Source organism: Scyliorhinus canicula, chromosome 4, assembly GCF_902713615.1.
Source record: "Scyliorhinus canicula chromosome 4, sScyCan1.1, whole genome shotgun sequence".
Lineage (NCBI taxonomy): Eukaryota > Metazoa > Chordata > Chondrichthyes > Carcharhiniformes > Scyliorhinidae > Scyliorhinus > Scyliorhinus canicula.
Genome location: NC_052149.1, coordinates 71,655,468 through 71,669,741, shown reverse-complemented (window position 1 = coordinate 71,669,741; position 14,274 = coordinate 71,655,468). Strand labels below are relative to the sequence as shown.

The following is a 14,274-nucleotide window of genomic DNA, read 5'->3' as shown; positions in this document are numbered from 1 at the left end:
GAGATGGGGCTAGTTTCTTTTACATTTTGGAGATGGGTCACTGCCAAGGGGTGGGGATTGTGTATTGTTGTAAATTGTTAAAATGTTGAAAATTTGAATAAAAATATTTTTCAGGAAGAAAATGGAGGACAGGTTGATTCTCAAAGTTGGACAGTTGGTCTTCTGTCCTGGAGAAGATTGGATACTACAGAGTGGAATCAAAGAGAAGGCAAAGAACGTCTAAATGCTTTTCAAGGATTAAATATATTTCTGGTGCTCAGGTAGATTCCTACAAATGTCCAAGGTTAATAATGAACTGGAGGATAATACTTGATTAAGAGTGGTATCTTAGTCCTAACCCAAAGGTCCTGTATGAACTTTTCCCAGCAGAGGTCAGTGTACAGCCCTCAAATATAAACAGATTCCCTCTTTCCCATCCGATCTCTTGAAGCCCAGAGATCCAATGGCTAATTGAATCATACTATTTTTATCCCAGCTGATAAGTTAACTCAGTATAGAGATTTGAACCGAGAACCTTCCTCGTCTGTACAGTCAAGTACCATAGCAAGTGGTTTGTTGGCCTATTACTGACTGTTCCTTCCACAGTATTAACTGCAAGCTACTCATTGGAAAATGGAGCCACAAATTTAGTGTTTTTCTTTCTACACATAACTAGAATTTTATTATTTGGGGGAGTTTAAAAAGAAAATGTACATACCCCATTACACAGGACAGCAGAAACTCCATCACAAACACTGTATTTGACCAGCCTTCAAATTCAATTGCCTAGAAAGGAAAATAACTTCTTAAAATTCAAATAATCGTGTCTTAAAATGTGGAAGCTGAAGTTTATTTTTATTTTTTTAAATAAACATTTTGTTGAGGTATTTTTTGGTATTATAACAACACAATAAACAATGTACATGAGCTCAAGTTCCTCCCTCGTCAGCAGAACATTCCCCCCCCCCCGAAACACTGTAACCCAACCCCTTTAATAAACCGAACATATGCACACCCCCCCACTGCGCGTCCGTGAGCTAGCCTGCCCAGCTAGCTTGGTGGCCCCCGCCCCTGGCGCCGGATAGTCTCCCACCTATTGTTCCCCACCCCGCTCATACAAACATACTCCAACATCAATCACCACACAATTGCCCGACAGAAAAACACCAAAATCTAAACAGCAAACCTCCATCCCCCAACAGTGCGAATGAAAACCTTAACTCACTCAGCTCTGCCACTGGTCCGAAATCAATACAGAAGGCATTACAATCAGCTTCCACAAAACAAAAAAACTTATTTTTAAAGAACAGAGCAACAAAAAGAAAAAAATGAACGTTGCAGCAAAGTTCAAAAGTTCTGTGTCCTCCACCAGTCCTTTCCTTTTCACGAAGTCCAGTGCGTCCTCAGGCGACTCAAAATAAAAGTGCTGTTCCTCGTAGGTGACCCAGAGACGGGCCGGATACAACAGTCCGAACTTCACCTTTTTCTTAAAAAGGATCTACCTAATCTGGTTGAAGCCTGCTCTTCTCCGCGCCACCTCCACACTCAGGTCTTGGTAGACCTGCAGGATATCGTTGTCCCATTTACAGCTCCAGGTCTGGAATCCCATCACCATTGCCCTCGGGGGGGGGGGCTCCCGTGCGCGGCTTCTTCGCTGGTGCTCTGTGAGACCTGTCCACGTCCGAGGGTCGGGAGAATACCCCCCCCCACCCAGCAGCTTCTCAAACATGTCTGCGATGTATGCCCCAGCGTCTGCTCCTTCGGACCCCTCTGGGAGCCCAATAATTCTCCAGTTCTGCCGGCGGGACCTATTCTCTAGGTCCTCCACCTTCTCCAAGAGCTTCTTCTGCTGGTCTCTCAGCATCCCCACCACCAACTCCACCGCAATTTGATGTTCCTCCTGCTCAGTCAGCGCCTTCTCCACCTTCTGGATTGCCTGATCTTGGACGTCCAATGTAAGCTCCAGCCACTCAATTGACTCTTATCAGGTCCAAGGAGTCCCGTTTCTGCTTAGCAAAGCCTTCCTGAATAACTTGCATCAGCTGCTCCATTGACCGCTGAGTCGACAAACCAAAGGTCCAGTCCTCCGCCATGCTGTCTCCCGCTGCAGCTTCAGCCCAAGCCTTCTCTGTCTCTGCCTTTACAAGCACTTCTAGTCCTTCTCTCCAATGTGGGAATTCAGTACACAATTGCCTCTGTCTTCAGTTTTACAGTTCATGTCCGGTAGAAAATCGTGGGAAAAGGTCCAAAAGTCCGACCCGAGCCACCAGATGTGCGGCTTACTCCTTCATAGCCGTCACCGGAAGACCCTGAAGTTTATTTTTTAAAACACATCTCAGCTTAACCATTAAGCAACAATCACATTACTAGGACCATTGTCTCCTACCAACACAATGTGGCCAGCCGATACCCATTTGAGCATGTGCAGAATCTCAATGATATCATGCACGCGGGTTTACCCAGCACACCGCCAACTAATTTTGCTTTCTAACTTCATCATTGCAATCTGCTCTTATAGTTTGTGGACTCAATGGATCCCACATATCACTTGCCACTTGTTCCGCACTGTAACCAATCACTATTTGTTGATATACCATTTGTCAATGTACTCTGTCGATTATTCTTTTGTCTACTATGTACGTACTGTGTACGTTCCCTCAGCCGCAGAAAAATACTTTTCACTGTACTTCAGTACATGTGACAAGAAATATTAATCTATCTTAGTCTGCGGGAGAAAGTGTTACAATATTTTATGAGGAGAGACAGGGACAATCTCAAATTCTAAATTATGGAATGCCAATGCTTCAACTTAATTAACTTAAATGATTGTCATCTTGCAATTTGTAAGTGTTGCAAACATATGTGCCACAAGTGATCTTAAAGTTTCAGTCAAGACAGGAAGGAAACTGTTGTAATGTCGTACTGAGCTCATTGATTCTAGTGGTTTAAGCAAAGGATGATAGAAGGAATGTGGCCTCAGTTTGTATACAAAAGGGAAAACCGATCAGGGCTCCTGCTCGAGTTAGTTATCCAGCAAATCCCAATAAGGAGTGTATTTGGGAGTTGGATGCCATCTCTAGTTAAATAGTCTGACGCATTAAAAAAACACACAGAGGAATGACACCAGCTTGGTAACCTCTAGGGAACAAACAGTGACCTGTGAATTATCCTCCGGTCAGTAGGAGTTCACTGTTTCGAAACAAGGAAGACGAAACCGATCATAAAAATACTGAGGGAAAACACAAAATAATAGGTATAATAGTAATCATGAGGGAGAAAAGATAATTTCTTGAATGCATTCACATTAAGCAGCAGAATTAAGTTAGTGCAGCATAAACAGTGAGATACGAAGATGGGGCAATAATTCCCATACTCACAGCACCCTACAATCCTGGGGCGAAATTCTCCGACCCCCAGCAGGGTCGGAGAATCGCCTGGGGGCGCCTAAAATCCCGCTCCCGGAGTGGCAGAGATTCTCCGCCACCCGGGAAGTGGCGGGGGCAAGAATCTCGCCCTGCCGATCAAAGTGGCCCCTGCGGCGATTCTCCGGCCTGGATGGGCCGAGGTCCCACCACTGGGAGGCCTCTCCCGCCGCCGAGGTTTAAACCACCTCTAGAACGGCGGGCTCAGCGGCGCGAGCAGGCCCCTGGAGTCTTGGGGGGGCGGGGGGAGATCGGACCCCGGGGGGTGCCTCCATAGTGGCCCGGCCCACGATCGGGGCCCCCCGATCAGGGGCCGGGCCAGTGCCCTGGGTGCACTAGTTTCTTCCGCGGCCGCCACAGCCTCTGCCATGGTGGAGGCGGAAAGGAACACCACATCGCGCATGCGCCGACCGGCGAAAGCCTTTCGGCCAGCCCTGCTGGCGGGAGCGCCGGGTGTTCGCGCCAGTCTTCTGGTGCAAACCGCTCCGGCGCGGGGCTGGCCCCCAAAGGTGGGGAGAATTCCCCACCTTTGGGGAGGCGCGACCAGAGTGGTTGGCGCCACCCCCCTACTCCGGCACCCTCAGTCACGCCGGGTAGGGGAGAATGCCACCCCTGATTTCTGAATAGGTTCTTTCAGGGACCCTCATATTTTTCTCCAAATCTTTTAAGTTAACTGGTTTGAAATGTGTCCCTGTATGATATGTAATAAATGTTTAATATTTCTAGTAAAACCACACTGTTTTAATGTGTAATGAATGTAGAGATTGTTATATATAATATTTCATGTTTGTTGCCATATTATTATTAAAGAACCTTGGTTTGAAATACATACAGGCAAAATGTCGGCAAAAGCTTTAATTAAGGAGTCGTAAAAGGCGAGGTCATGGTTTATATTACTCTGGGGGGTGGGTGTGCTTCAATCGGAAAATGGGGTGCTGTTTCTCCAGTTTGCATTGGGCTGTACCGGAACATTGCAGCAGGCCAAGGACTGACACATGGACATGATTTGATTTGATTTATTTCACATTTATCGAAGTACAGTGAAAAGTTTTTGTCTGCGGCCATGAGAACGTACACAGTACATACATAGTAGACAAAAAGAGAATAATCAACTGAGTACATTGACAAATGGTACATCGACAAAGTGATTGGTTACAGTGCGGAACAAGGGACCAAACAAAGCAAGTACATGAGCAAGAGCAGCATAGGACGTCGTGAATAGTGTTCTTACAGGGAACAGATCAGTCCGAGGGAGAGTCATTGAGGAGTCCAGTAGCTGTGAGGAGGAAGCTGTTCCTATGTCTGGATGTGGGGTCTTCAGTCTTCTGTATCTTCTGCCTGATGGAAGGGTCTGAAAAAGGCAATGCCTGGGTGGGAGGGGTCTCTGATAATGCTGTCTGCCTTCATGAGGCAGCGGGAGGTGTAGACAGAATCAACGTGCGGGTGGAAAGCTTGTCTGATGCGATGGGCCAAGTTCATCACACTCTGCAGTTTCTGACGATCTTGGGCTGAGCTGTTGCCATACCAAGCTGTGATACAGATAGAATGCTCTCTGTAGAGGTTTGAGAGAGTTGATGCAGACATGCTGAATTTCTTTAGTTTTTGTAGGAAGTAGAGATGTTGTTGGGTTATCTTGACTGTTGCATCAACATGAGTGGACAAGGACAAGACTCTTGGTGATGGTGACCCCCAGAAGTTAAAAACTATCGACCATCTCCACTTTGGACCCATTGATGCAGATCGGAGAGGGTTGGGGAGATGTCTTTTTTTTTAAGAATAATTTTTATTGAAAGAATTTTTTACATGCAGATATTTACCCCAACTAACTATAAAATATTACAAAATATTCCCTCTTAACAAATAAGGGTTGGGGAGATGTCATGCTACGCTTCCTGAAGTCGATGATCAATTCCTTGGTCTTTCCGACATTCAAAGAGGTTGTTTTCGGTACACCATGCAACCAAGTGATTTATCTCCCTTTTGTAGTCTGAGTCATCGTTGTGAGAGCAGGCTTGTGAATTGAAATGGCAAGTGACAGGAAGGCCTGGATCCTGCTTGTGGATGGACTGAAGGTGTTCGACAAAGTGGTCACCCAGTCTGTGTATCATCTCTCCAATGTAGAGTAGACTGCATTGGGAGCAGGAATGCAATAGACCAGGTTGCAGGAGTTGCACATGAAGGTCTGTGTCAGCTGAAAAGTGAGTTTAGGCCCTTGGATGATGAGCAGGGAGGAGGACAAGGGGCAGGTATTACACCTTCAGTGATTGCATGGGAAGGTGCTGTTCTGAAGAGGGCGAGGTGGTGGGGGTGATGGAGGAGTGGGCCAGGGTATCCTGGAAGGAACGGTCTCATACTAATGCTAGAGTTGGTGGAAGATGAATGTGGAGGCAGGTGGGGTGAAAGGTGAGGAAAAGTGGGACCCTATCCTGGGAGTGTGGGGGAGGAGGGAGGGGTAAGGGTGAGTGCAGAGGTGTTCGACAAAGTGGTCACCCAGTCTGTATAACATCTCTCCAATGTAGAGTAGACTGCATTGGGAGCAGGAATGCAATAGACCAGGTTGCAGGAGTTGCACATGAAGGTCTGTCTCAGCTGAAAAGTGTGTGCAGATGGGTCGGACACAGTTGACAGCCCTTCCGCCAGTGGGAAACCATGATTAAGAAAGAAGGAAGACATGTTAGCTGTACCATTTTAGAAAGTGGCATCATTGGAACAGAACAAAACGGAGGTGAAAGAACTGGGGGAATGGGATGGAGTCCCTACAGGATGTGGTATCTGAACAGCTGCAGTTGGTAGGCTTGTAATGGGTATTAGTGGACAGTCTATCCTCAGAAATGCAGATAGAGAGGTCAACAGAGTTGTCAAATGTGCTACGTTGAACAAGTGTACTGAACTGCTCTTAAAGGGTCTCACTCTCTCCAAAAGTCTAACCAAGTAATCGGTTTGTTAACTTTATTTCTAAATGCCATTTGAACTTGCTTAATTCGTGTTATTAGCAAGCATAGATGGTAATTTTAATTTTTTTCTGTGTTTTAAGAACTGTTTAACTGATAATTAGAACATAGAACATAGAACAGTACAGCACAGAACAGGCCCTTCGGCCCTCGATGTTGTGCCGAACAATGATCACCCTACTTAAACCCACGTAACCCGTATACCCATAACCCAACAATCCCCCCATTAACCTTACACTACGGGCAATTTAGCATGGCCAATCCACCTAACCCGCACATCTTTGGACTGTGGGAGGAAACCGGAGCACCCGGAGGAAACCCACGCACACACGGGGAGGACGTGCAGACTCCACACAGATAGTGACCCAGCCGAGAATCGAACCTGGGACCCTGGAGCTGTGAAGCATTGATGCTAACCACCATGCTACCGTGAGGCCCCATGTATTGTAAAGCTATTTCTTTGATGATAACATGGCTAATTTGATGATTAAATTAAAAGTTTGTTTTAACATAAAAGATACTTGTTGGTCACAGTCATCACTCCTGGGTTGAAGTACCTTTTCCTCAATTTTTCAAATTTAAGAAAATTGTTTAGGGCTGTTGTCTGATATTCCAACAAATGTGCTTGCCCAGAGGAGAAAAGGTAATGGGTTAAAGAATTTAAAAGAAAACAATTCCACAACCTCAAAGCCAGACAGCTTGATTCCCATATCCTCACATATAAGTATTTAATTCCCAACTTTACCATCTCCATCATGCTGTATTGAGAAACACATATACAAGATGCTATCAAGCAGCTGCCAAAATCAATTTCAGAAGCTGAAAGATGCATTGGTCCAGAGCAACTCATTTTCTAATTATATTTCTTATTAACATAGAATGCATCACATGATGAACCATGATAAATATAGTAAATTTCCACTCTTGTTTTGGAACGCTGGACATCAGAATAATTCACTGCACAGCCTGTGTTAGATCGATAATATTGGAAAGAATTGAGTAATTTCCAGTAACACCTTCTTCCACACAAAGTAATTATTTTAAACATTTATCTTTTGATGTCCAAAAATAAAACTGATATTTTTCATTGTTCTACTCTATACTTTAGGAAAATATGAACCACCTTCATGGAACAGGTCATCATGCAACTAAACATACTACTGAGGGTTTTGGATACATCTCACCAGTGAACAGATTTGATGTTCAACTACAGGTTGAAAGTCCCTTATCCAAAATGCTTGGGGCTGTGTATTGGATATAGGAATTTTGGAATACTCTGCGCAGACGTGTCACGTGTTGGGAACTGTGCATCGCATTTCCCATTCATGACATCACGTCGGCACTCGAAAAAAAGTGCGGATTTTGCAATGTTTTGTTTTTTGGAATTTCGGATAAGGGATGTTCAACCTGGGTATTTCAAAAGGTAAAAGCAACTTTAGTTCGTAATAGATAGAGAAATACAGCACAGAACAGGCCCTTCGGCCCACGATGTTGCGCCAAACTTTTGTCCTAGGTTAATCATAGAATTTTGGACAATTTGTCATGGCCAATCCACCCAACCTGCACATCTTTGGACTGTGGGAGGAAACCGGAGTACCCGGAGGAAACCCACGCAGTCACGGGGAGGATGTGCAGACTCCACACAGACAGTGACCCAAGTCGAAATCGAACTTGGGACCCTGGAGCTGTGAAGCAATTGTGCTATCCACAATGCTACCGTGCTGCCCTTAAGAAGTTAACCTACACTCCCTTATTCTACCCTAATCCAAGTACCTATCCAATAGCCGCTTGAAGGTCCATAAATTTTCCGACTCAACTACTACCACAGGCAGTGCATTCCATGCCCCCACTACTCTCTGGGTAAAGAACCTACCTCTGACATCCCCTCTATATCTTCCACCATTTATCTTAAATTTATGTCCCCTTGTAATGGTGTGTTCCACCCGGGGAAAAGTCTCTGACTGTCTACTCTATCTATTCCCCTGATCATCTTATAAACCTCTATCAAGTCGCCCCTCATCCTTCTCCGTTCTAATGAGAAAAGGCCTAACACCCTCAATCTTTCCTCGTATGACCTACTCTCCATTCCAGGCAACATCCTGGTAAATCTCCTTTGCACCTTTTCCAAAGCTTCCACATCCTTCCTAAAATGAGGTGACCAGAACTGCACACAGTACTCCAAATGTGGCCTGACCAAGGTTTTGTACAGCTGCATCATCACCTCACGGCTCTTAAATTCAATCCCTCTGCTAATGAACGCTAGCACACCATAGGCCTTCTTCACAGCTCTATCCACTTGAGTGGCAACTTTCAAAGAACAATGAACATAGACCCCAAGATCTCTCTGCTCCTCCACATTGCCAAGAACCCTACCATTAACCCTGTATTCCGCATTCAGATTTGTCCTTCCAAAATGGACAACCTCACACTTGTCAGGGTTTAAACTCCATCTGCCACTTCTCAGCCCAGCTCTGCATTCTATCTATGTCTCTTTGAAGCCGACAACAGCCCTCCTCACTATCCACAACTCCACCAATCTTCGTATCATCTGCAAATTTACTGACCCACCCTTCAACTCCCTCATCCAAGTCGTTAATGAAAATCACAAACAGCAGAGGACCCAGAACTGATCCCTGCGGTACGCCACTGATAACTGGGCTCCAGGCTGAATATTTGCCATCCACCACAACTCTCTGTCTTCTATCGGTTAGCCAGTTTGTTATCCAACTGGCCAAATTTCCCACTATCCCATGCCTCCTTACTTTCTGCATAAGCCTACCATGGGGAACCTTATCAAATGCCTTACTAAAATCCATGTACACTACATCCACTGCTTTACCTTCATCCACATGCTTGGTCACCTCCTCAAAGAATTCAATAAGACTTGTAAGGCAAGACCTACCCCTCACAAATCCGTGCTGACTATCCCTAATCAAGCAATGCCTTTCCAGATGCTCAGAAATCCTATCCCTCAGTACCCTTTCCATTACTTTGCCTACCACCGAAGTAAGACTAACTGGCCTGTAATTCCCAGGGTTATCCCTATTCCCTTTTTTGAACAGGGGCACGACATTCGCCACTCTCCAATCCTCTGGTACCACCCCTGTTGACAGCGAGGACGAAAAGATCATTGCCAACGGCTCTGCAATTTCATTTCTTGCTTCCCAGAGAATCCTTGGATATATCCCGTCAGGCCCGGGGGACTTGTCTATCCTCAAGTTTTTCAAAACGCGCAACACATCTTCCTTCCTGACAAGTATCTCCTCAAGCTTATCAGTCTGCTTCACGCTGTCCTCTCCAACAATATGGCCCCTCTCATTTGTAAATACTGAAGAAAAATACTTGTTCAAGGCCTCTCCTATCTCTTCAGACTCAATACACAATCTCCCGCTACTGTCCTTAATCGGACCTACTCTCACTCTAGTCATTCTCATATTTCTCACGTATGTGTAAAAGGCCTTGGGGTTTTCCTTGATCCTACCCGCCAAAGATTTTTCATGCCCTCTCTTAGCTCTCCTAATCCCTTTCTTCAGTTCCCTCCTGGCTATCTTGTATCCCTCCAGCGCACTGTCTGAACCTTGTTTCTTCAGCCTTACATAAGTCTCCTTCTTCCTCTTAACAAGACATTCAACCTCTCTTGTCAACCATGGTTCCCTCACTCGACCATCTCTTCCCTGCCTGACAGGGACATACATATCAAAGACACGCAGTACCTGATCCTTGAACAAGTTCCACATTTCACTTGTGTCCTTCCCTGACAGCCTATGTTCCCAACTTCTGCACTTCAATTCTTGTCTGACAGCATTGTATTTACCCTTCCCCCAATTATAAACCTTGCCCTGTTGCTCGCACCTATCCCTCTCCATTACTAAAGTGAAAGTCAGAGAATTGTGGTCACTACCTCCAAAATGCTCCCCCACTAACAAATCTATCACCTGCCCTGGTTCATTACCAAGTACTAAATCCAATATGGCCTCCCCTCTGGTCGGACAATCTACATACTGTGTTAGAAAAGCTTCCTGGACACACTGCACAAACACTACCCCATCCAAACTATTTGATCTAAAGAGTTTCCACTCAATGTTTGGGAAGTTGAAGTCGCCCATGACTACTACCCTGTGACTTCTGCACCTTTCCAGAATCTGTTTCGCAATCTGTTCCTCCACATCTCTGCTGCTATTGGGGGCCTATAGAACACTCCCAACAAGGTGACTGCTCCTTTCCTATTTCTAACTTCAACCCATATTACCTCAGTAGGCAGATCCCCTCGAACTGCCTTTCTGCAGCTGTTATACTATCTCTAATTAACAATGCCACCCCCCCACCTCTTTTACCATCCTCCCTAATCTTGTTGAAACATCTATAACCAGGGACCTCCAACAACCATTTCTGCCCCTCTTCTATCCAGGTTTCCGTGATGGCCACCACATCGTAGTCCCAAGTACCGATCCATGCATTAAGTTCACCCACCTTATTCCTGATGCTTCTTGCATTAAAGTATACACACTTCAACCCATCTCCTTGCCTGCAAGTACTCTCCTTTGTCATTGTTACCTTCCCCACTGCATCACTACGTGCTTTGGCGTCCTGACTATCGTCTACCTTAGTTGCTGGACTACAGATCCGGTTCCCATTCCCCTGCCAAATTAGTTTAAACCCTCCCGAAGAGTACTAGAAAACCTCCCCCCCAGGATATTGGTGCCCCTCTGGTTCAGATGCAACCCGTCCTGCTTGTACAGGTCCCACCTTCCCCAGAATGCGCTCCAATTATCCAAATACCTGAAGCCCTCCCTCCTACACCATTCCTGCAGCCACGTGTTTCAACTGCACTCTCTCCCTATTCCTAGCCTCGCTATCACGTGGCACCGGCAACAAACCAGAGATGACAACTCTGTCTGTCCTGGCCCTTAACTTCCAGCCTAACTCCCTAAACTTGTTTATTACCTCCACACCCTTTTTCCTACCTACATCGTTGGTACCAATGTGCACCACGACTTCTGGCTGCTCACCCTCCCCCTTCAGGATCCTGAAGACACGATCAGAGACATCCCTGGCCCTGGCACCCGGGAGGCAACATACCTTTCGGGAGTCTCGCTCGCGACCACAGAATCTCCTATCTATTCCCCCTAACCATTGAATCTCCTATTACTATTGCTTTTCTATGCTCCCCCCTTCCCTTCTGAGCCCCAGAGCCAGACTCAGTGCCAGAGACCTGGCCGCTGGGGCCTTCCCCCGGTAGGTCATCCCCCCAACAGCATCCAAAACGGTATACTTGTTTTGAAGGGGAATGGCCACGAGGGATCCCTGCACTGTCTGCCTGTTAGTTTTCTTTCCCCTGACTGTAACCCAGCTACTCTTGTCCAGTACCTTTGGTGTGGCTACCTCCCTGTAACTCTTCTCTATGACCCCCTCTGCCTCCCGGATGATCCGAAGTTCATCCAGCTCCAGCTCCAGTACCTTAACACGGTCTCTGAGGAGCTGGAGTTGGGTGCACTTCCCGCAGGTATAGTCAGCGGGGACACCAGTGATATCCCTCACCACCCACATCCTACAGGAGGAGCATGCAACTGCCAAATAATAATAATACCACACAAAAAAATGTTTCTGAAAAGTACAAATTTGCAAATGTTTTCTCTCTCCCTCGAATTTTCCACAATACCTGCCAAGAGCAGGGTCGATGAAACCACCTCAATATATTAAACAGAAGTTCTGTTCTACTCAAGGCTTCCCTGGTCTCTTTTCCTAACCCCCCCCCCCCCCCCCCCCCCCCCCCACCGTCCCTGCTGAGCAGACATCAAGTCTGAGCATTTACTTCAACAAGTTTGTACTGTCAGAGCAGCCACAAGCAGGAGACCTTTCACAAGTGATCTAGTGTTCACATACTAAACATTGCTCCATCCATATTCCAACAAGCTGCTTTTTGTGGCAGGAGGGATGGAATTAAATTACTAAATAATTACTTTAAATCCCTACAAAAGTATTTCACCGAAAATCAAATCAAATCAACACACTAAGTTAATTTCAGGCTTTCTCATCCTCTGCTTTTATACCCAGAAGATGTTATTGCAAAGATAGGGAAATAGTCATGAAAATCCCTCTATACATTTCTTGCCTTCCTTTTAATAAGCTTCTTGCAGCTGATAACATTCTGCCTTTTTAGTGAGGGTTCATTCAAGAGATTTCTTTATGGTAGCACCCTTGGGGAAAAAGTTTTTTCTAAATTCTAGAAGCCCCATACTGTTCAGGTTTCTAGGTTACAAAAACTAACCATTTTCATGTCTTTTGTATTAGACAAACTCTGGGTATAAATACATCAACACAACATTCACAAATACCCTAGTTTTGTTACAATTCACACAAATGAACAAGATTAATTATCTTCTGGAGTGTTACAAAGACATTGGAGGCAGTCATTGGCTGTTTTCCTGTGCTGTAATTATTCCAGCAGCCTTTTTCATTAGTCTAGCCAATAGCTGGAACTTAAATACACTCTCCTGGTTAAAATATTCTGTTTCTTTCCATTCACCGGATTATAAAAGGAAGTTATCAACTGCAATCTGGACTGGCTGGTTTTGTTGTCGAGATGTACCTTTTTCCACTCATAGACACGTTAATTGTATGTCAGTGTTTATAATGGAACGGATCTGGCCATCAGACAAACTATTATCTCACAGATAGAAAGGGGTCTTTGAAGTATACCCTCTCAAAACTAGGAGTCCTACATAGAAGAAATTGAAGGCCACGGCTATAAACTCATCATTAACTAACTATAGTTACCAGCAGCAGTTGCAAAACATTCCTTTTTGTAAAAGGGCATCCTAAATAAGTCAGGGAATGCTGTGCAATAATACAGTCGATCCACATTTTACAGTATCCAAAGCTGAATTGTATTTTCAGATTTCAAAATGTTGATGCCAACTTTAGTACAGCTCAGATATTTCCGTATGAGGAATTGTTGAAGTAGATCACCCATGAGCTTACAAAATGGTGCATCAGGCTTGAGGCACCTGCTTCTATTTTTTACTGCTGATCCTGACTACAGTTTCTACTGAGTCACTATTTTCCATCCCTGTATGGATAGCATCTATTTAGAGCAGTTAGTATTAATACTTCTTCTAAAAACTAAAGTTCAACTGAGTTTACCTTCAAAGTGATCACTGAAGGTTTGGTTTCTCTGTAGTAGAAAATAACATGTACCTCCCTGGATTTTGTTCAAAAGCAGCTGCAGATGTCTCAGTCATCTGTTCTGATGGCATTGAGCAATAGCTCCATGCTCAGAGATAATTGTAAAAAAACCCACCGGCACAGCCCCGCCCGCACCCCCGCCGGTAAGGGCCCCGCCCGACACACACACGCGCAGCCACAGACCCACGCGCGCACACACACAGACCCACACACACACACACAGACCCACACACACACACACACACAGACACAGACCCACACACAGACACAGACCCACACACAGACACAGACCCACACACAGACACAGACCCACACACAGACACAGACCCACACACAGACACAGCCCCGCCCGCACCCCCACCGGCACGGGCCCTGCCTGACACACACACGAGCAGCCACACACACACACACAGAGACCCACACAGCCCTGCCCGCACCCCACCGGCACCGCACAGCCCCCACACACACGCACAGCCCCCCACACACACGCACAGCCCCCCCACACACACGCACAGCCCCCCACACACACGCACAGCCCCCCACACACACACGCACAGCCCCCACACACACCGCACAGCCCCCCACACACACACGCACAGCCCCCCACACACACGCACAGCCCCCCACACACACACGCACAGCCCCCCACACACACACGCACAGCCCCCCACACACACACGCACAGCCCCCACACACACGCACAGCCCCACACACACACACGCACAGCCCCACAACAC

General features: G+C 46.1%; 1 protein-coding gene across 1 annotated transcript in view; it reads right to left on the bottom strand.

Moving 5' to 3' along the window:
- The window catches only part of slc35d1a (solute carrier family 35 member D1a), a 101,074-nt gene that overhangs the window by 20,591 nt on the left and 66,209 nt on the right, over positions 1 to 14,274 (bottom strand). Inside the window, exon 9 of the mRNA XM_038794440.1 lies at positions 698 to 765. Within this exon, the coding sequence (XP_038650368.1) occupies positions 698 to 765 (68 nt within the window). The remainder of the gene's footprint in view (positions 1 to 697; positions 766 to 14,274) is intronic.